Source organism: Benincasa hispida, chromosome 10 (genome assembly GCF_009727055.1).
Source record: "Benincasa hispida cultivar B227 chromosome 10, ASM972705v1, whole genome shotgun sequence".
NCBI lineage: Eukaryota > Viridiplantae > Streptophyta > Magnoliopsida > Cucurbitales > Cucurbitaceae > Benincasa > Benincasa hispida.
The window spans coordinates 53,401,952-53,422,570 of NC_052358.1; the positions used below are offsets into that span (position 1 = coordinate 53,401,952).

Genomic DNA, 20,619 nt, shown 5'->3' on the forward strand with positions numbered 1-20,619 from the left:
AGGACCAAATTAATACAAAAGACTAAAAGTAAGTATTTAGTGAAAAATCAAAGGTAAAAGCATAAATTTTGAAATTTAAGAACCAAAGAATATTAAAAACTCAAATATAAAAATATAACATTCAAAAATCTAAGAACCAAATGAAAAATAAACACATAACTTGAATGCAACAAATATGTAACATTAAAATCTAGAGACCGACTAGAAACTAGATTGAGAACCTAGGAGTCGGAGTTCCAACATGGATTTTTTTTTCTATCTCTAATTCATTATGCAAAAACAACGGTTGCAAGCAGATTGATTAGGAATATTAACGCGCTTGAGCACACCTCAATCTTTGCATCTTTTTCTAGACTTTTTTTAGCGTGGGAGAATCGATTTTTTAACCTCAAAGTTGATAGTAACAATTTGAACTATACTCATATTGGCCTAAACCTATCATCCATAAAAGTAGCTATAAATTTGATTAACAATTCAAACGGTGGAACACGGAACGAAAGTTCCACCTGGCTTCCTCTAAGGAGCATTTATCCATATGACATATATACATACAATGTAAAGAAGAGTAAAATGAATGGATATCTAGCATGCCTACCTCGGTTATATATGCAAACTCAAAATGTTACCACAAAATTTTGCAACTGCATCCAACCATATGCACTGCGATCCCGAATGCTTTGAATTGTCGTTGCAGCTAACTCGACTATCGGCCGAATTCTCGCCATTTCTTTCTCTAATGTTAACCTTGCATGAACCTCCAACTGTAGCAAAAAACCAACATATTAATGCCTTCATGCATAGTTTAGCAAGTGGATAATAGCTACATTGTCTCGACTAATTAAAGAATATAAAAGCGAATGAAGAAGAGTCAAACAACCTTTTCCATACAGCGTTCGGTATCCAAAATGTGACTAAAATACGAAAGCTGCTTGTACAAATCGGCTTCTGTGTACTGTTTTACAGGGACAAACATAATTAGAACTATCTCTTAAGGAGAGATCAAAATATGTAAGACAAATACTTCAAAGTTGGATGATGTATTACCTTTCTTACTAGATGCCCATTGCAGTGGGGATAGTTTGGGCAGATGGTTCCTTTCTCAGAGTCACCCATAACTCGAAGATTTACGGCACGTGTGGCGTATTTGCAAGTTTCATCATCACACTATATTCAAAAGATTTGAGAAATTTATACTACTTCACTAGCAATTTAATGTGCGTGCCCCAAAAAAATAGGAGGTAGAGTTTACCATCATTAAGCCATTATAATACAGTGAAATGAACCTATCGGCTTGCCTTTTTACCTGTGACATTAAAAATTATGATATTGTTAAATAGATTATTGAGTTTCTAAATTGAAACGTGTCTTCTCGAGGGACATAACAAAGTCCAAATTTGGGACCCCATTTATAGGGATTGTAATGCCAAATTTGATCGAGAATTAATTCGGGTGTCTTATTCTTGTTCTATTTATAAGTTATAACCTATTTTCTGATTAAAAAGCCACACATGCATGCTATAAGGTTCTCCAGAAAGAGCCCAATGATTGATTGTTGTTTGGAAAAAGTGGAAACAAATTGCAACTGATATGTACCTGGTTGGCAATCATTCCAGGGGTCATTCTACCCACATTAGCTTCATCGGGACATTTTGGACAATTCAAATTATTCCAAAATTTGCTTGTAGGTTCATCAACTGGCTTTTCTTGCTTTCCCTCCACAGATTTGTATATTGAACTAAATATACCAGGACAATTAAAAGTACCAGAACAGCTGGGGCAAGTTAATGTCAGTGGTGTGCATCCCTGATACCTGCAAGTGGTTAAACAACAACATTATAATTTTAAAATCCACATAAAACTTTCAAATTTCCAAGAATTTTGAATGCAAGGATTGGTTGGAAATTTAGCAGTTTAAATCATTACCTTTCTTCATCATTTACAGAACACAGGAGGGAAGTGGAGACATCATTTCGGGAAACTTCAATTGATCTGTTCTGAAACTGGACATAATTAAGTAACTAATACGTCAGTGCAAATACAATATTAGAAACTGAGGAAACCTTCATAATTAGTTTTTTTTTTTTTTCTTTTCACTTATCAGGATCTATATACCTTTGATGAATCAAGCCCCAGACAGTCAGCCAAGCGTTCTGGGCTGGTGCCCTGAATTGAGGCACATAGACGAGAGACCACAGGGTGTATCTGTTCATATGTTGAGAACATCAAACCATTAGTATGACAGTAACAACAGATCGTGATCATTTGTAACAAAAGCAATTAAAAGCCACAAATTAGGAAGAAAAAAGAAACCTGTTGTGAAAGGTAGTATTCGATGTCAATCATCCATTTTCCATCCTCTTTTTTCAATTCATCAGGATGTCTAGCCCGCCCTTGGGTTGTGAGAAAAAGAAATTGGTTAGATCTTGAACCTGTAAAAAGGGTCCGTGTTTCTAAAAAAAAAAAAAAAAAAAAAAAAAAAAAAGGAGGGTCTCATTGATAATATTCTACCAGCTCTCGGTATTCACCAAGTAGAGTTATAATCACAACCACGTTTCTAGCAACATATCTCGGAATAAATATCAAACCTCTTCCACAAACCTGCTCACAGCAAATTATATATGGGATCGTGTCACCAACAGAACAGCCAGTTGAATAGCCCATTTGTTTTAACCTTTGTGCAACCTGTAAATTGATCACATATTTTCAAGACAAATGAAATGGTTGATCAAACACTTTAGCAGTGGTTTAAGGATTTACTTACTTGAACATGTGGTTGGTTTCTGGCATCAGGATAAGCTTCAGGTGGCTTAGTCAGTGTCTTCGTGATGATATATTTCTCAAGTGCAACTTGCCCTTTTCTCATATCCTCTTGTATCTGTGAAAATTTGCACATTTAAGTCCCAAGTAATTTTCGATACACAATAATAATTACAGACCTCGAAAGGCTCATTTTTCTATTATTTTCCTTTTTCTGAGGGACTGTTTTAATTTATTCTTAGTTTGCTTGGGAGAGGAAGTACAAGTGTAAAGAAAATGGAGACAAGTTGTCATTCATTTGACATGTCCCCAATTTGTTGTTTGACAATCATTCTCATTTTCAGCACACGCCCCAGTTTAAATTTTAGGAACATTCTGAGCATCAACCCAACCTCCCTCTTCCGTGATTGTGAAAGAAGATCGAAGTAATCACAAGTCAACATGAAAAGGTACATTTTTTTTACCTTCGTAAGTGAGTCATGTATTGATTCAATGACATCCTCACATGACCTATAAGCATGAAAAAAGATTGGTGATCAGGAAAAAAAATGCAGTTTTTAACCAAAAAAAAGTTTTATTTAGAAAGATAATAATAAATAAAACTATAGCTAAAAGAAGCCCGCAATGTAACATACCCTCCAGACAATATTTGATTTAAGCAGAAATCACCTAATTCCTTTGACAATAAGCTCCAGTCACGACGAACCATATCAAGACCCTTGCGCTCAATAACCTGAATATGAAGTCAACTTTTACACTGCTCTATCTCCCATTTATTTCTATAAGATCCAAAGAGCAAATGGAAGTGCATCGTAGTTACCTCATATGGCATTCCGTCCTTAAACTGCAACTTTACAGCAGCATATTTCTTTTTCTTCAGAAGCAACATTCTCTTATACAAACCATCGAGATCAATTTCTAAGCACTTGTACTTTTTGTTAACCTGGAAAAGAAAAAACATGGAAGAATACCTCACATTGAGATTTGAGAAAATGAATGGAAAGATATACAAAGGAAAAATTTTCTGTTGTCTTAAGCTAGAATATTTTTGTGTGGCTACATATAAGCATTTCAGTAGATTATGAATGCTTTTAGATGGACCTTAAAACTATTTTCGAGAATTTTTCAATGGAAATTTTTGAAACATGGATAGAGTTAAATTTCTTTTCCTTTCCCCCTTTCTTGTTACCATAAATTTGTGTACATAACAAGAGTATATGAAGGAACAGACTGGAAACTTCCACAACTTTCAATACTATAATAATGTGATTCTTAAAGAAGAGGGCAGATTGGTAGGTTTAGTTATTAAATCATGAGATCTGCAATACAATTTTTTTTTTAATAAGAAACAGAGAAATGCATTAAACCAAGAAAGAAAGGAACAGCCCAAGGGCGGGGTTTGAGAACCCCCCCCCCCCCTACAAAAACGAAATAAAACAAGAAGAGCCCCCCAATTGTTTAAAATCATAAGTAGGCTATAAGTACAAAAGAATTTAGTGTAATTTGTACACCACCAGAGGTCGTATTCTGAACCTGGGCCTAAAAAGAATCAAAAGAGGTAAACTTGTCATCAAACAACCTAATATTCCGCTCGTTTCACAAGTGCCACAACAGTGCATGGGTCGCACATTGCCAAAGAATTCTACCTTTAGTACAAAAGTTTCCACCATTCAGGCCATCCATAAACCAATCATCAATCTGCTTAGGGAGGCAACTAAGCACCCCGAAAGTGGTAAAAATACAATTCCAACCTCTAAACGTAAAATCATAGTGTAAAAACAGATGGTCCACAGACTCCATCTCTTTAAGACAAAGAAGGCAGATGGAAGGGGAGAGGGACCAATTAGGAACTTCCTTTTAAGCTTATCATGAGTATTTAGACTTCTATATGCAAGGGACCAAAGGAAGATCTTCACTTTTTTAGGAATTTTTAATTTCCAAATAAGGTTGATCAAAGGCATTTTGGTTTTCGAGACACCCATAGTCATTTTGAGGAAGGTGGATTTGGTAGAGAGACTGCCCGAGGCTTCCAGATTCCAACGCAAACTATCCCTAGTATCTCTCACCACCCAATCTGTTAGCAGCTGGGGAAGCGCAATAGAGATACCCATCTCTCTGTCAAAAATACCCCTTCTTAACCCCAAATCCCATGCCTAGTTCAAACTATTCCAACAATCCACGATGACAGCATTCTTTTAGTAGAAATAGCATAGATATCGCTATAAAGGGAGGCAAGAGGTTGGGGTGTACACACTTAGTCTTCCCAAAACCTGATGTTTCTACCATTTCCCACCACAAAGTCCACAAACTGAAAAAACTTATCTTTTTGTTTCATAGTGTTATTCCAAAGTCTAAGCTTCCCTTTGTCTCTCATCCTCAAAGAACTCCAACCATGGTCATCAACACTTAGGGGCCTTCAACAAAGAAAAAAAATAACACAGTAAACTGTTAAGAACCGATTGTGCAAGAGTTAACCTCCCTCATTTAGAAATGACCAAACCTCGCCATTTATCAATTTTCTTTTTGAACTTCTCTTCAAGAGCATTCCACGCCACCTTAGAAGCATTCCTACCTCCGAGAGGGAAGCCCAAATAAATAAAAGGGAAGCAATCAACTTTACAACCCAAAAAATCCACACTGATAGCAAGCTCATTGGGGCTCAAATTAATCCTAATAAGGGAAGTTTTGGAAACATGGAGGGAAAGATCCAAGCTCAGTAGGAACAGGTTGATAACCCACCACCAAGCCCTCAAATTCCCCACACTCCAAGAGCAAAAGACTAATGTATCATCGAAGAGTAACCTCAACCAAAGGCCTATCAAAGGAAAACCTCTAACCATTCTTCTTTCACTACAATAAAGAATAAGACTACTTAGAGCATACCCAACAATTGTGAACAAAAAAGGAGAAAGGAGGTCTCCTTGTCTAAGGCCCCTTTGAGACACAATCTTCCCCCTCGGTCTCCAATTGAGGATAATAGAGAAATTAGTAAAGGAGATACGACCTCAGATCCACTTCCTCCACCTTTGCCGAAACCTTTAAGCTTGAGTACCACATCGAGAAAATCCCAATCAACCTTATCGTAAGCCTTTTCAAGGTCAAGCTTTAAAAGAGCTCCTTTCTTACCTAAAGCTCTCCACTCTTCCACAGATACAGAAGCTATCAGAATCACATCAAGAATTTGTCTTCCTTCCACAAAAGCCATTTGGGAGTCATTAATAATAGAAGGGAGGACTTTTTTCAGACTTTTAGTCAAAACCTTGGAGACAATTTTATAAAGCGAAGTCACCAAGCTAATAGACCTAAACTCATTGACCTCGATCCCCTTTTTCTTCTTGGGAATCAAACAAATGTAAGTTTCATTGTACCTTTTATTAATGATTCCGTTTTTAAAAAACTCTTGGAACACTCCAAGTAAGTCATCCTTCAAAATGTTCCAAGATTTTTTTATAAAACTCTCCAGTCATATCGTCCGGCCCAGGGGACTTAAGGTTCCCCAAATCAAAGACAAGCATCTCTAATTTCAGCCTCCTCAAAAGGCACTTCCAAAGCTTGACTATCCTGAGCATTCAAACCATTCCAAATCGTCAAAAGTAAAGCACGGGCTAGAGTCTTTCTTGTACAAACTGCTGTAATACCCAACAATCTCCCCAATAATCTCATCTTCTCTAAGGAGAATCTGCACCTCTTTGTTATCCAACGTAGTAATAGCATTTTACTTTTACGAGCTGAAGTCCATCAATGGAAAAAAATGGAGTTCTCATCCCCTTCTCGAAGTCACTGAATCTTACTTTTTTTAGCCCAAGCACACTGCTCTCTAAACACAATCTCAGTTAACTCCGTCTGGCACACTTCCCTTTCCCTTCTATTATCAACCGAGAAAACACCTCCCTCTTCTAAGGTATCGAGCTTCTCTAACTTATCAGTAAGGATCTTCTTTTGGTGGTTCACACCGCCAAAGACCTTGTTCCAGGGTTTTAGGAAGCCCTTCAGGCCTTTCAACTTTTCCATAAAAGCATAACCAGGCCACCCTTCAACTTTCAGGCCCCCCACCAAGTCTCCAATTTTTTATAAAAAGATTTATGACCCAACCACATGTTTTCAAATCTAAAAGGAGTGGGACCCCAAGAATGAGCACCTGAGCATAACAAAATGGGAAAGTGGTCTGAAGTAACCCGAGGAAGCCTATCAACAGTAACACTGAGGAAGAACTCCACCCACAGCTTAGACAGCAAGAATCTATCAATCTTGGAGGCAACAAAATGATCACCTGGCCTAGAGCAAGAGAAAGCACCATTTCTCATAGGGGTGTCAATGAGATCCAACTCTTCAATTAGAGAGTTGAACGAATTCATACTTCACCAATACAATAAATACCAAAAATAAAGATTTCTACTATAATAAATACCAAAAATACTTAGACAAATTCAATCAGACCCCACGACCTTACCTCTTGTATAACTTTTCCTGCAATTGCTTTCACTTTGCCAATATCATCCAGTCCACTATGAATCATTATTGAATCTGTATCGCCATAAATTACCTGTCATGTGAAAGATAATCTATTCATGAGACCAATGTACTCGGTAATGCATTGAGATTATGCATGTGTCCGGAAAATTATATAACTTGTGAATTTCAGTGTTCATCTATGACCTCTAGGTTCAGATTATTCTTGACAAGATCAACCGTACTCTGCAGAATTTCTCTTCCCTGCAAAATAAGTAAATAAGTAGTGTAAATGAAAGTTTTTGCAGGTTTCTTTGCCCTTTCTTTTTACTTTTTTATTTTGTTTTCTTGAAAAATGAAGAGAGGGAGCGGTCTTTGACATAATTGACATAAATATGAACTGAAACATAAGCAACCTAATTCCCTTACTTGTGAAGTAATAAGCTCTGCTAGTGGTTTTGCATAAAACCTTGAATTAGAAAACCCTAGACATCCATACATACTGCAACGATTACCAGATCATGTAAATGCACAACGAAAAAGATGATTAGTACAAGTCTGGTGTAAAAGATTGAGAAAAAAATAAGGAGAAAATACCTGTTGGCAGTGAGCTTTAATGCCTGCTGCTGAATGTCAAGTTGCTGAAGCTTGAGACCAGTTGCATTCTTCATCCATGACTTCACCATTCTTCTCCTTTGAACCAGATTTTTTAGCAACTGTTGAAATAAGGAGTAACATCATTGCCTATTCTTTCTACCAAGAAGTGGAAAAATATAGAATGCTGCTCTAACCCAAGTTAGTAAAACATGGGCATAAGTCGCCTAACATGAACCAACAACCCGTGAGTGCAACTCTTGTGACTTAAAACAATGACAAAAGGAAAGATAATATAGGCATCCAAGCTTTCTCTGTTAACCTTATAAAGGCAGAGACATGTCTTGCATACAATTGAAGCTCCTATACATATTAACATTTTATTATATCCTTGAATGGAACAGTCCAGAAGTTTTCATGAAAAATGACTTCATCAAAGGAGATGATAGCCCAATGAAGCACTTTTGAGGAAATTTAGTTTCTATTCCATGCATTAAGATTGTACCTCAGGAAGAACTCCAGTCACTTTACTAGATGGCAGTAGAGGAACAACACCATCTGGAGATCTTTCAACAGTGGTGAAGCAAATATTATATTCCTGCATGATCGAGATACACATGTGGCACACAGATTACAGTTTCATCACTGCATTCCATGGTTAAAATACAACTGGAAGAAGTTGATGAACATTTAATGGGACCAACAGACTCACCTGAATGATGGAAGGGTACAGACTGTTGAAATCCAAGAGCAATACATACTTATCATATAAACCACGCTTTGGCTCCAAGACTAGCCCACCTGAATAGGAGGATCCCTTTTTGCCTTTTCCACTTTCAGTATTGGGAGCTTCTACATTTGGATCATCTAAATCAAACTCATCAACACTTTTTTCCTCAGGACCATGATTCGTTCTCTTTTTTACCATCTTTTTTTCCTTCACATAAGATGAAGTCTTGTCGGGGACAATATATTTTTTGGCATGGAATGCATGAAGTAAGAGATACTCCACTCTCTGGGCTCTAGCACCCTGAAAAAGTATGTATATCAAATTAAGACAAGTAAAACTCTCATTATAGCTTCATAGTCAAATTGGAATGAAATGAAGATGAAATATGTCAATAGGCTTACCTGTAGGCTTCTTCTCCAGAGATTACCACTGATATTAGTCAATTGTCGAGTAAGGGGAAGAACACTTAAATGAAACATGAGTTCCAATGACAACCATGCATCTGTCTCACCATATTCAATCTGAAATATTAAAACACCATGAGAATAATGCAGTTTGAAGACTGAAAAAAAAAACCATAAGATCCAAAACCATGCATCAGTCTCACCATACCCGATCCGAAATATTACAACATCATGTGAAATAAAATTTGAAGGTTCATTTTTTCTTTTTCCGTAAGAAACAGAGTTTTCATTGAGATCAAATGAGAGAAATCAAGGAGAATACTAAAACCAATCCCCCCCAAATGGAGCCCAACTAAACTAACAAGGGACTCCGGTCAAACAAAATAAAACCTAAAAAATAATTTTTAAAAAAATAAACATAGAGGACCCAAGAGAAGTGTGTTTTTCTTTTTCTTTTTCTTTTTTTTTTTTTTTTTTCCTTGTAAGCAACCAAGCTTCCCTTTAGGAAAAAAATGAAAGAAAGAGGGCACACAAAAAAACGGCCTATGAAAAAGGGGGAGGGGACCTAACTAACTACAAAAGAAGCTCCAATCCAATAAAATCATGCCAAGATCATAATTTTATTTCATTAATTGTCCCAGATGTTAAATAACACCGTGATACAAGAGTAAAGTTTTATCTCTCTACTTTCATTTTGTTTCAGGTGCAAGAAGTTCACAAAATGCCAAAACTTTGAACATAAATAGAGTTTCTGCGACAAGGGAAATTTGAACTTGCGTCCCTTAGGTCTTAGCCTTTGGCTGATAATATTTATAGACATGAAATATTTGGCATGTTCAAGTCATTAATTAAAAAAAGAACCGGGGATCTCAGAGGCAAGGAAATACTAGGGCACATTCAGTGGAAGGCTCTCATGGCATCATTAATCATGACTAATATTTTTAAACATAATGCGAGAGGACTAACACAGTCATTACTTCTCTTTTTTTTGGATAAGAGTAACACGGTCATTACTTCAAAACGATATAACCTATCATCTCTTCAGAACAAATATACAACTATCATATCCAAATTGTAATAATTGGGAATAACCATGGTGATTCCAAGGCCAAGTTGCAGGATATGGAATCCTCTACTCACCAGGTTCATGAGAGACTCGGATGCTTGAAACATTTTTGGAATTTCATGTGGAGTGACTTCCTTGCGGTCCTTATTGAGTTGAGTCTTTGCTAGCTCAGTCAAAGAATAACTTATCTGGAAGAATAAAAGCAAGCTTCAAAACCCAAATGAATAAACACCGATACATTTCCAACATAAGTTATAAAATATTTTACCTCCTTCAGTAGGTCACGGGACGACAAGTACGTATCACATAAGAGTCGGCCAGCAATACAAGACATGAGTCCTGGACTTGCTCCAGACCCAAAAATGCTCCCTCCTTTTCCAAGTTTAGGCATAACAGACCGCTTAAGACGACCTATTTTGGACCACATACTGCTTGGTACTCGGCAAAACTGTAATATAATAGAGAAACTTCCGAGTAAAATTGCACCTTTTTTTAGTCATTTGGTCAGCAAGGCAACTAGGAACCATATCTAGGAAGTAGTTTCCATGAGATCATCTAAGAAACAGTATGACAACGCTATTTTGTATGAATAATTCATGTACTAATAACATAAGATGCGTAGTGGGATGCATTAGTATCAGCAAGTGCAAAGTTTGGGGATTTTAATGATATAGATGAAACACACACTTGCGATAGTTTCATATACTACTACAAGAAATCAGGAGTTAACCTACGTTTTTTCCAAGTGAAAAGACAAAGGAAAAAAGAATCTATTTGAAAAAATCTTCCAAGGGAAAAAGAGAAAAAAATAATCTAGTTTGTGTAAATTACAATAAAAAGAAAAAAGATAAATTTTTAGCTAAAAGTGGCTATTACTTAGTTTTCGTTTGGTTTTAGAAGCTTTTTGGGAATTTCAGATACGTTAAAACTGTTTGTTTTGTGATGCAAGGTTTGAGGTGCTTTCCAGAGTTTTATGTTGTTTATATTTTTTAAGGTTTCTACAGCAAGTTGGTTCTTTTTTTCCTTTTCCAACAAAGGCAAAGAGCCTTTCATTTTTTGAAGTTGTAAAAGCTTCTCTTTTGGGTTTATGATCAGGAAGTTCACTTTGAAGTTTGAAGGCAAAATATTTCTTTGAGAAGGAAGATCATTGTATCTACTTAATGGATCATGGTTGCCATATTCTTCTCCTTTTTCTTTGGGGTGTGTGAGCGCAGGGTGGAGTGGGGGGATGGATTCTGTGTTATGGGGTCTTGGGACGTTTATTTACTCCTCAAGAGGGTTGTTACTATGTAAAATGATTGTAACTTTAACAATGTCAATAAAAAGTTTAGTATCCTCCATAAAAAAATAATAATAAACAAAACTTTTGTTACTTTGTTCATATTAATTCATGATGATTCTACCTGGGCTCGATGGAGAAGAACATCTAGGTCAAACCCAGAGATATTGTGTCCAACCAGCACATCACTATCCAATTTGAATAACTCAATCATTAATCGATTCAACAAGGCCCTTTCACTGCAAGAAAAAAGTTTAGTTAAAACTTATTACTACCAGTCAGTCAACCACTACTGCTTTTATAATTTTGCTAGTAAAGGAGAAGTTTTCTACAAGAAACAGAATAATATTTAAGGCAGTACTAATAAGTCACCTACTTGCCCTCGCAGATTAGAATATTTGATCCAGCCTTCAAATTTCTATCTGTGGACTCTTTAGCAAATCCCATAGGAAATATGCCTCCATCAAGCTTACGGATAATAGTAAAATGCCTAAGCATACCAGGCTTTTTCCATTCTGTGGCCAACATGGGACCGTCAATCTGCAATGTCAAGCAGTAGTTAATGTATGTAAGATGTAATAATGTTAAATAATCTCTCTTTACACTTCAAAATCCCTGTACACTTAGAGAGTAAAAATAAGCTAATAATTATTTTAATTGAGCATGATTAGCTCCAGTTTTAACAATTGAAGATAGAATCTTCAAAAGCTTAAGAGCAGTCCTTATAATTCCTCCAAAATTTCATTCATCATAAAATTTGATTCTATGCATCCATGTACCTAATTCATAACATATATAACTCTCACTCTGTCATACAGATAAATTTATCAAAAAATTGTGAAAATTAAGCAGTTCTATCTAAAGTTAGATACTTCCGATAAAGTAGATCATGGTCCTCTGAGGCCCAAGTAATTGTTACTCATATCAATTATCAAATTCAGTAGCATAAACATTCAAACATCTAATAGCCATCAAAGGGGAATGTTTGTGTAAGCAGATTGGTGAATCCAATTCGCATTTTCAACCAGAACAGAAAATGATTGTCACATCAGAAGAAACATGCAAACAAAATCAACAATGCTGAAAGACATTCATAATTAACCTTTGCTCTTTGACAGCATATGACAGATGCAGACACAATTTCGTTGATATTCTGCCGTTCATTAATGATGGTCTTTATGTTTATTGCAGTGACAACCATAGAAGGAATCTCCAAAATTTTGCTTGATGAAGTTGAAGTTTGAACATCTTTTGGAGAGCCAACTATCACCTCAAACTTGCACCAGCTCACCTTCATAAGAATATTATCATAGTATTAACCTCTTTTATATGTATAAATATTCGAGAGTTATGATAGGATTAAGTGATCTTACTCGTTGAGAAGCAGGACAGGAAGAAAAGTTTGAAATCGACAACCAGGAGGGGCCCGTTATTTTCCTTTTAACGAGGAGAAGCTCTAAGGCACTGTATGTATTAACATTTTAATGTCATCAAAGAAGTATACTGAAATGAAATTTAGCAAAACTTCACCGTTGCAAAAATAGTTTAAATGCCCTGACATTTGAAAGGAGGGCAGAAAACTAAAAGGAGAATGTAAATAAAGATGTGAAATATGCCAGGAAAGACAACACCAACATTCCAAGATATTAATACCTGCGATGTGTTCCTAAAAGAGCACAGAACGATTCTCCTTTTAGATCAGCAGGAAGTGGGGGGTGCTGCCACAAGTTTAACCATCGTCAGTAATTTCCAAATGGCAGTGATAACAAATATATAAACAAACAATAAAATCAAAACTAAGAGATGTGTCAACCCAAGGCACCTTTAAGAACTTTAACCTCCGAAATCTAAAAATTTTGGTGTCCAAGATCTCGCTGTACTAAAAAGCTGAAAAGTTGAAATCTTAACTTAAATTACAAATATCATTCGTGTTTCAAGTATCATACCTTGAAAGGGTAATTAATCTTAAGCACATAATTTTCCCCCGCAGGTATGTCTTGACGCTCAAATGCATATTTCCTCTGTGATGAGAATTAAAAAAGAATACACAATAAACTGGTTATTTAAACATGAATATAATTTGACATGGTATTACATTAATATTTATATGAAATAAACAAAATTTTAATTAGCAAACCTTAACCGGTGTCATGCTAAATGTTGAAACATTGAGATCTAGCAACTGCTTGGCTACTTCATTTTTTAATCCTGCAGTCACTTCCTAGGAGAAGCAAGTAAAGACACATTAACAGAAGCATCCAAGATAAAAGATGCCTTCAGAGAGACCAAGGGATGACAAACATAACATCAGTTATAAGAGTTAATCTCACTTGCAATTTGGCACGCAGGTCTGCAGGAGAAAGCTGAGACTGTTCAGCATCCTTCCGAAGCTCCAACATCTCATCCGAATGAAGAAAAGAAGCACTTGGAATGGCATATATGCATCTTTGCATATTTTTCACCACCACACAACAACTGTGGAACGAATTCCCAGCTTTGACCTAATTACAATGAACACTCTTTACATGCGGATTCATTTACTACTATTGACTTCAAAGGTTGGCTGCTAAAATGCCTTAGAATATTTAATATTGATAAGGCAATAAATTAGCCTCATTTGATAGCCATTTTTTAAAGTTAAGCTTATAAACATTACTTACAAGTTCTACTTGTAAGTTTCTTTGTTTTGAAATTCACTGTCTACCTATATTTAACTAACCCATGTTTTGAAAACTAAACAAAGACTTACTTTTATTTTGGAATTTGACTAAGAATTCAAATATTACTTTGAGAAATGTGGAGACTATAGTGAGGAAAATAGGAAGAAACCAGCCATACATTTTAGAAACAGATAACATATAAACAAAAGGTCTCAGTATTACCTTCCCAAATAGATATACAGTGCCCATATTTGCACCGAAGAGCTCTTCATGCGCATCGACGATATAGAAAGGGAGAGAGCCGTCAGCGTCAATATCAAAATCAGATTTCTCTTCGGCACTTTCTGCTGAAGAATTAACACTTCCACTCCCTTCACTCCTTACCGCTTGCCATCCCGCAGTAGCACTCAAAGCTGGGTCTCTTTCATTGCTAATCTTAGCATTTAGAGTACTCACCGGCTCCTTCTTCACTAACGGTTCTGCCTTCGTTTCAACCATAATTGGCTTACTGTCCTCAATTACATCTTCCTTGATCGAAGAATTAGGTAATTGCTCAACCGGATCCAAGTTGATTTGAGAATTCAAGTCCTCCTTCGGATAAAACTCCTCAGTCTCACCATTTCCCTGGACCTCTACACCAGCTCGCACAGGCTCCAAATCACTGTTTGTAACAACCCCGTTAATTCCAGAGTTCCCATTTTCAGTATCCTTAATCAATTCAGACCCGGCAGTCAAATTAAGACTCTGAGCAGTTAATCCCTCGGACTTCACAGCAGGAACAGACACCACAGTCCTCGAAATCGGTATAGCTCCAATTTGCCCCTTTCTACGCCTCTCTCTGTCAGTCTCATCTGGCGCAAATTCCGCAATCACATCATCCACAATACTATCACAAGCCAATCCTTTAGCCTTATCATCTCTACCCGTTTTCCTGAAGATCGATGAAGTAAACATCGAAGAAAGCTTTTGTTTCCCCATCATTGCTGCCGCCGCCGATAGAGAAGAAGAAGAGGGTTTCTTCGGTTGCGCCTCTTTCTTCTCTACTTTCCTCTTCTTAGGTTTATCTAGCTCACCATCAGACTCATCGGAAGAACAAACCCCAGCTTTCGACCAATCCTCTTCCTCACCTTCATCTCCATATCCAAGGCCGTCGTCATCAACAATAAACCCACGGGCTTCTTCGCGACGCTTTGCAACGAGAGCATCGTACTCATCCTCGGGAATCGTATCGTAGATTGGGTTCTCTAACTTCACTTGGAAACCACCAGCGTCCGATCGACGGCCGCCGCTGCGGATGGCTTTCAGACGTTCGAGAGCCGAAAGTCGGGCAGCTGCCTCAGATCCTCGGCTCCTCCGCCGATTAGTGGCTGAGGGCTGTTCGTCCGCCATGTCTGAAGAGATGTGACCTCGACGGCGCTGATGTTAACTTGGATTTTGTTGGTGTGAATTTGGGATTACAGAATCTGAGAACCTTTGGATTTGGGATCGGTGATGGCGGGAAGAACTTGTTCGTTTTGGCGGGAAATGGATATAATGTACTTTAAATACTGTGTGTAAAAATAAAGAAATCGATAGCTTCAAATATTATATAGTTCCATATTGGTGTTATGTGGAGATCCAACCTTTAAAAAAAAATTATGCTTATTGCAGTTTAGTTAAGCTTACTTAGCCACAAATTTGTAAATAGGGCTAAATATTGATTTTTGTAATTTTTTTAAAAAAATGCATTAGGATGAAAATAATCAGATAATGACCTACACTTAAACTTGATAGTGTGTTGTGACAGCTTTTGTTTGTAATTAAAAAAAATTGAAAGAATAATTTTTTTTAGTATAACAAACGAGGGATCACTATAACAAATGGGGAATCAAACCCCGACCTTTAAAAAAAAAAATTCATTTCCGTTATTATTGAGTCAATCTCATTTTAACAAATAAATAAAGAATCGAGATTCATTAATTTGATCGAAATTCCTGATTTTTTTTTTTTTTTATAATTCAACTAAATTTTACTGTGATTGATGCAAGAGTTTCTCAATTTAAATCTTTAGTTTTGAAAGTTCAAATATTGCTGAAATTGCTTGAAAGATTTTTAAAAAAAAATCAACCAAAATGTCAAAACCAACCTTTCAAACTCATAGGTAAAATTAAGGTTCATAACAAAACTCATGATTTTTTTTTCTATAATTCATGTAATTTTATTGTAATTGACTAAGATTCATTTTGAAAATTCAAATAATTTCGCTGAAATTGGTCGATAAATTAATTTAAACAAAAAACAAAAGCAACTTTCGAACTCAATCTAAGACACGAGATAGCTTACTTAAATCACAATACTTTTTTTTTTTAAAAAAAGTTATTATGTACTATTTTGATTAAATTCATTTCGTTAACCCACTTGATTTATGAAGTTTTTATTTATTTAAAATCAACCTTCCAATTCAAATGATACGAATTAGATTGAACGAGGTTTTGGATCTAGATTTTTGTTTAACACTCTTAATAATTATATAGTTTTTACTACCTTATTATGATCTTACTTTTGGAAGATCTAAAACAAGTCAAAATGGTATGATTTTTCTAAGTAGTGTGTTGTTTAAAGATTTAATTAATGCCGCTAATAACGAAATTTTTAAAAAAGATATGATTAAAATTTTAAGCTTGATGCAATCATCAAATTCCAACTTACTTTGAAAATGAAATAGGGAGCAAAGGAGGGTTGCAAATATTAGGTTGGAAACCTGAGATATTCATCCAATAACTAAATATAATAATAAAATTTTGATTATTTTGATAGATCGAGTGTTAAAAAATTTTGGGTCGAAATATTACTTTATATAGTTTTTAAAATAAAGTTTTCTTTGCGGATTTAATAGGCTTAAAGGCTAGAGTCGTCTCAACTTCATGCGCTTTATATATATATATATATATATATTATATATATATATATATATATATATATATCTCGAACCATTAACTAATCCAATGGTAAATTTACCTTTTAGTCCCGCTAAAAGATCCAAGTTCAAGTCCCACACATTACATTTATTTTTACGAAATGATATAAAGTTCTCTGTCAACAAAATTTTTAGATTTGTCAATAAAACTTTACCTAGTTTTTAAAATAAAGTTCCTTCCCTCGGTGGTAAATCTATCTTTTAGCCTCCTCTCTTAATCTTCTTGTTATCGTAACAACTTTTTTTCTATTAAAAAAAAGCCAAAATTTCATTTTTGCAAATAATAATAATAACAAATAAATAATTAAGCTAATTTATACAAAAATATGAACATTTTTCAACTTAAACAACCCTAAAGTACTTGAGTGATTCTTGGTTCCACCCATCTCTTTACAACTTACTCAATTATTCGATCATAGTTTGTAATGTTCAACAAACTCTTCAGGTTGTAAAGGGATAGTATTTCACACCCTCTTCTTTCTTATTATATTTGTTTTTTGAATATATCTTTTAGTTTTTTATGTGTTGAGGCGAGTCATAAATGATAAACGTAATTCACTTGAATTTCGCTTGATTAAGAATCACTAACTTTTATGATTATCCAAATTCAATTGGTAATTATTTATAACTCCCTTGTCTCTCTTGTTTGTGTTAGGTTCGGGAATTTTGATTCGAGATGACCTATCAAGGCCCTCGAAGAGGAAGCTACTTTAGTGGGTTTATCTTCGTTTCTCCACATTAGAGGAGAGTAGTACAATCCTTTGTTTGTAGAGTGTGATCTAGCATATATCATTTGTGTCTCTCAATGAGCCATATTGGACTTTTTTTTTTATTGTTCATGCCCATCATTTGAGTTATGTTTGTTTTGGTTTTTGTAAACGTTTGTGTGTTCATTCTTTGGCACGTGCTGCGATTAATGGTAAGCCTGCTTTTCCTAGTTGGGTGTCCTCTATTCATAATGAAGACTTTGACATCTGTATGGTTGTGATTCAACAAATCTTCATTTAAAAAATATAATAATAATAATAATAATAATAATAACGGTTGAATGAAACCACCCTTCGATAATGGAAAATTGACAAAAAATGACAATTTTGGAGTTTGATTTTGTATTTCTGACTCTTTTAAAAAATATGTTTTTTTTATTCCTTGATGATGAAAGTGATGTAAGCATGAAAATTTTTTGTCGTACAATTACTTTTATGGTCCTTGTTAAATTCCCACTTTTAAATTTCAACAACCAACCTACCAAATTAATTCACAAAAAATTATCCACCAACCTACAACTAAAAAATTGTTATACAACTGAAATTAGTTTACAAAAAATTCTCCACCAAAATTATTTTTTTACAACCCACAAAAAGTTATTTTCACCAAGGACGAAAAATCTTTCGTCAAGTCCAAAAATTGTATTTCACGAAGTTGTAATTTTGTATTCCCGGAAGAAGGTATGTATTTCATTTTGTACGTATTCAATAGTTCGATAATTTCTTTCATGTGAGAATTCATTTGCTTGTATTTATGCCTGCTTGCTGGGTTGTTCCTTTCTTATTATTATTATTTTTTTTATCCTTAATGCCATAAAACCCCTGCATTTGAAAGTTTTTTTAAAACAAAAAAAAAATGCATGGAAAAAAAAAGGCAGAAATACTTTTTTTTTAAGATACTGGCTAGGCTTCACCAGGTCTTCATCGGGTACAAAGGAAATTGGCCAGGCTTCACCAGGTACAAAATAATTGTTGAAATAAGTTTAAAAAAAAAAGTGTGATGAATAAAATTTTAAGATACCCGATCGGGCTTCACTGAGTACAAAAGAAATTGGTTGAAACCCAATCGGATTTCATTGGGTGCGAAAAAAAATTGGTTGAAATTACCCGATTAGGCGTCATTGGGTATTCACCGAGTATGGGATAGGAGAACGTGAGATAGGAACTGGGTATGAGATAGGAAATGGGTTGGGAATATGGACTGGTCCAGGGCCGGGTAGAGGTAACTCTAGACTTGGTCGGGCGTATATGGAGTATATGTTTGTTGTTTTTCGGCCCGGTGTTGTACCCGGTCGAGTGGACAACCGAGTAAAGTATTTTTTTCTTTTTAATTTTATTTTTTATTTTGTTTTTTCTTAACTATACTAATACACTTTTGTTATAAAACTAAAAAATGTCTCACGTTGAGATTTGTTTTGGTAGCATTTGGAATGAAAGGAAAAGGGATTACGATAGAGGAGAGTCGTGGGGGTTTGACATTGATATTGGAATGACAGATGATGAATTCATGACCGAAGTTTATAGGATAAATGGTATAAATTCAATTGAGTATAATGTTGTTATAAGATATATACTTCAATTGAAATCCAAAGCCCCTACGCTTGTGATTTGGAATGATGAAGGTTTATACACATTCCTCACATGGGAAGAGGTCTCAGTAATATCTCTTTACATATCGACGTTTCTAAAGTGTCGAACTGAAGAAATCTCTTCCACATCTAGGCTAGTACATTACAATATGGAGTTGGATAGTCCATTTTCCCTCACATGTTTTAACTCATCACTTACTTCGTCGCCTGGCAATTTGGCGACTCATAACTCAGGGGATGATGACCCAAGTCAATATTTCAATAATTGGTCTTGGAGGGAGAAGGATGATCGAGAGGAACCCAAAATTAACACTCATCATACACCTTGTGCAGAAGAACGAACAATCCAAGACTATGGAGGCTCGTCTCATATTCCACATGCAACAGGTCGTGACTTATCACATCCATCTAGTAGCACAATCATCATGCCAAGTCAGTCTCATTCTTCTGAAGACGTAAAAGTTGGTGACGTGTTTATATCTAATAAGGTAGAGACCAATTTCCCCCTCCCCTACGCCTTTTCCTGCCTAGTCCCCTCATTTTTCGCCCAACCCCGCCCATACTCGATTAAGATCTCAATTTATCCAACCAGTCTAACACCGGACACCTGTCTTCCCCCCTCGTCTTTTCATTATCCTTGTCCGATCACATATCTAGTTAGCCTTGTATGAAGCCCGATCGGGTAGAGACCGATTTTCTCAGAAAAAAAAATCAATTTTTATGGACAAAAATTTAACTTTTAGGGTCCAAAACGTTCAGAAAAAGCGTCGAACATGATGTTCTAAGTCAAAAAGATTTATAAAATGGAAGAAATGTCACACGAATGCATTATATCCACATCATCCAACTTAAAACCTACACGCAATGCAACTTACATTCAAAACTTAAAAAATACACTTACATGCTTCACGAAGTAGAAAATGGCACATATCCACATCATCCAATTTATAACCTACAAACAATGCAACTCACATTCAAAACCCAAAAAATATACTTACAATGTTTCACAAAGTAGAAAATGGCACATCTAACATTTATTTAAAATAATCATTTTCCAGCATCTGAGAAGTGAAAAAATGGGAATCCAAACCTGATTAGATGAAAAATCCGAATGAGGAAATGAGAAATGAAAAGGCCAAACGGGTGGGGGAGGGTTGTGACTTTTAAAAGGTTCAAGGGCATTATAGTAATTTTATATTGTTTGAAAAATTGTAGGGTAAAAAAACAATATTTGTAAAAAGGGTCTAAATTTACAAAATAAAACTTGAAAAAGTCATTTTTGTCAAATTTCCCTTCAATAAGGTCTTCGTCTACTAGATTTTGTTAGGAATTAAAGTAAGGGAAAAAGAATAAAAAAAAAAAGGGCAA

At 35.5% G+C, this 20,619-nt stretch overlaps 1 protein-coding gene across 1 annotated transcript; it reads right to left on the minus strand.

Moving 5' to 3' along the window:
- Positions 1 to 378: 378 nt before the first annotated feature.
- LOC120089354 (DNA polymerase alpha catalytic subunit) lies at positions 379 to 15,473 on the minus strand. The gene is made up of 31 exons (XM_039046792.1): positions 14,162 to 15,473; positions 13,610 to 13,780; positions 13,417 to 13,500; positions 13,226 to 13,300; positions 12,933 to 12,997; positions 12,653 to 12,743; positions 12,382 to 12,570; positions 11,656 to 11,819; positions 11,404 to 11,518; positions 10,269 to 10,448; positions 10,075 to 10,188; positions 8,932 to 9,051; positions 8,513 to 8,830; positions 8,306 to 8,398; positions 7,804 to 7,922; positions 7,636 to 7,708; positions 7,414 to 7,470; positions 7,208 to 7,300; positions 3,578 to 3,700; positions 3,393 to 3,490; positions 3,222 to 3,267; positions 2,762 to 2,875; positions 2,586 to 2,682; positions 2,311 to 2,429; positions 2,113 to 2,202; positions 1,924 to 2,000; positions 1,594 to 1,810; positions 1,250 to 1,303; positions 1,045 to 1,164; positions 878 to 952; positions 379 to 761 (listed from the first exon to the last, which is right to left on the minus strand). The coding sequence occupies exons 1-31, from the start codon at positions 15,326 to 15,328 to the stop codon at positions 615 to 617; spliced, it is 4,665 nt and encodes a 1,554-aa protein (XP_038902720.1). The 5' UTR covers positions 15,329 to 15,473; the 3' UTR covers positions 379 to 614.
- Positions 15,474 to 20,619: the final 5,146 nt, after the last annotated feature.

Bases quoted from the DNA above. Each gene is read 5' to 3' on its own strand.
- LOC120089354 (XM_039046792.1), bottom strand. From the start codon at position 15,328: ATGGCGGACGAACAGCCCTCAGCCACTAATCGGCGGAGGAGCCGAGGA. The intron at 11,820-12,381 runs GTTAATTATGAA...TTGACATTGCAG, and splicing joins TATGCTGTCAAAGAGCAAAG to ATTGACGGTCCCATGTTGGC. The intron at 1,811-1,923 runs GTAATGATTTAA...AACCACTTGCAG, and splicing joins TCTGTAAATGATGAAGAAAG to GTATCAGGGATGCACACCAC.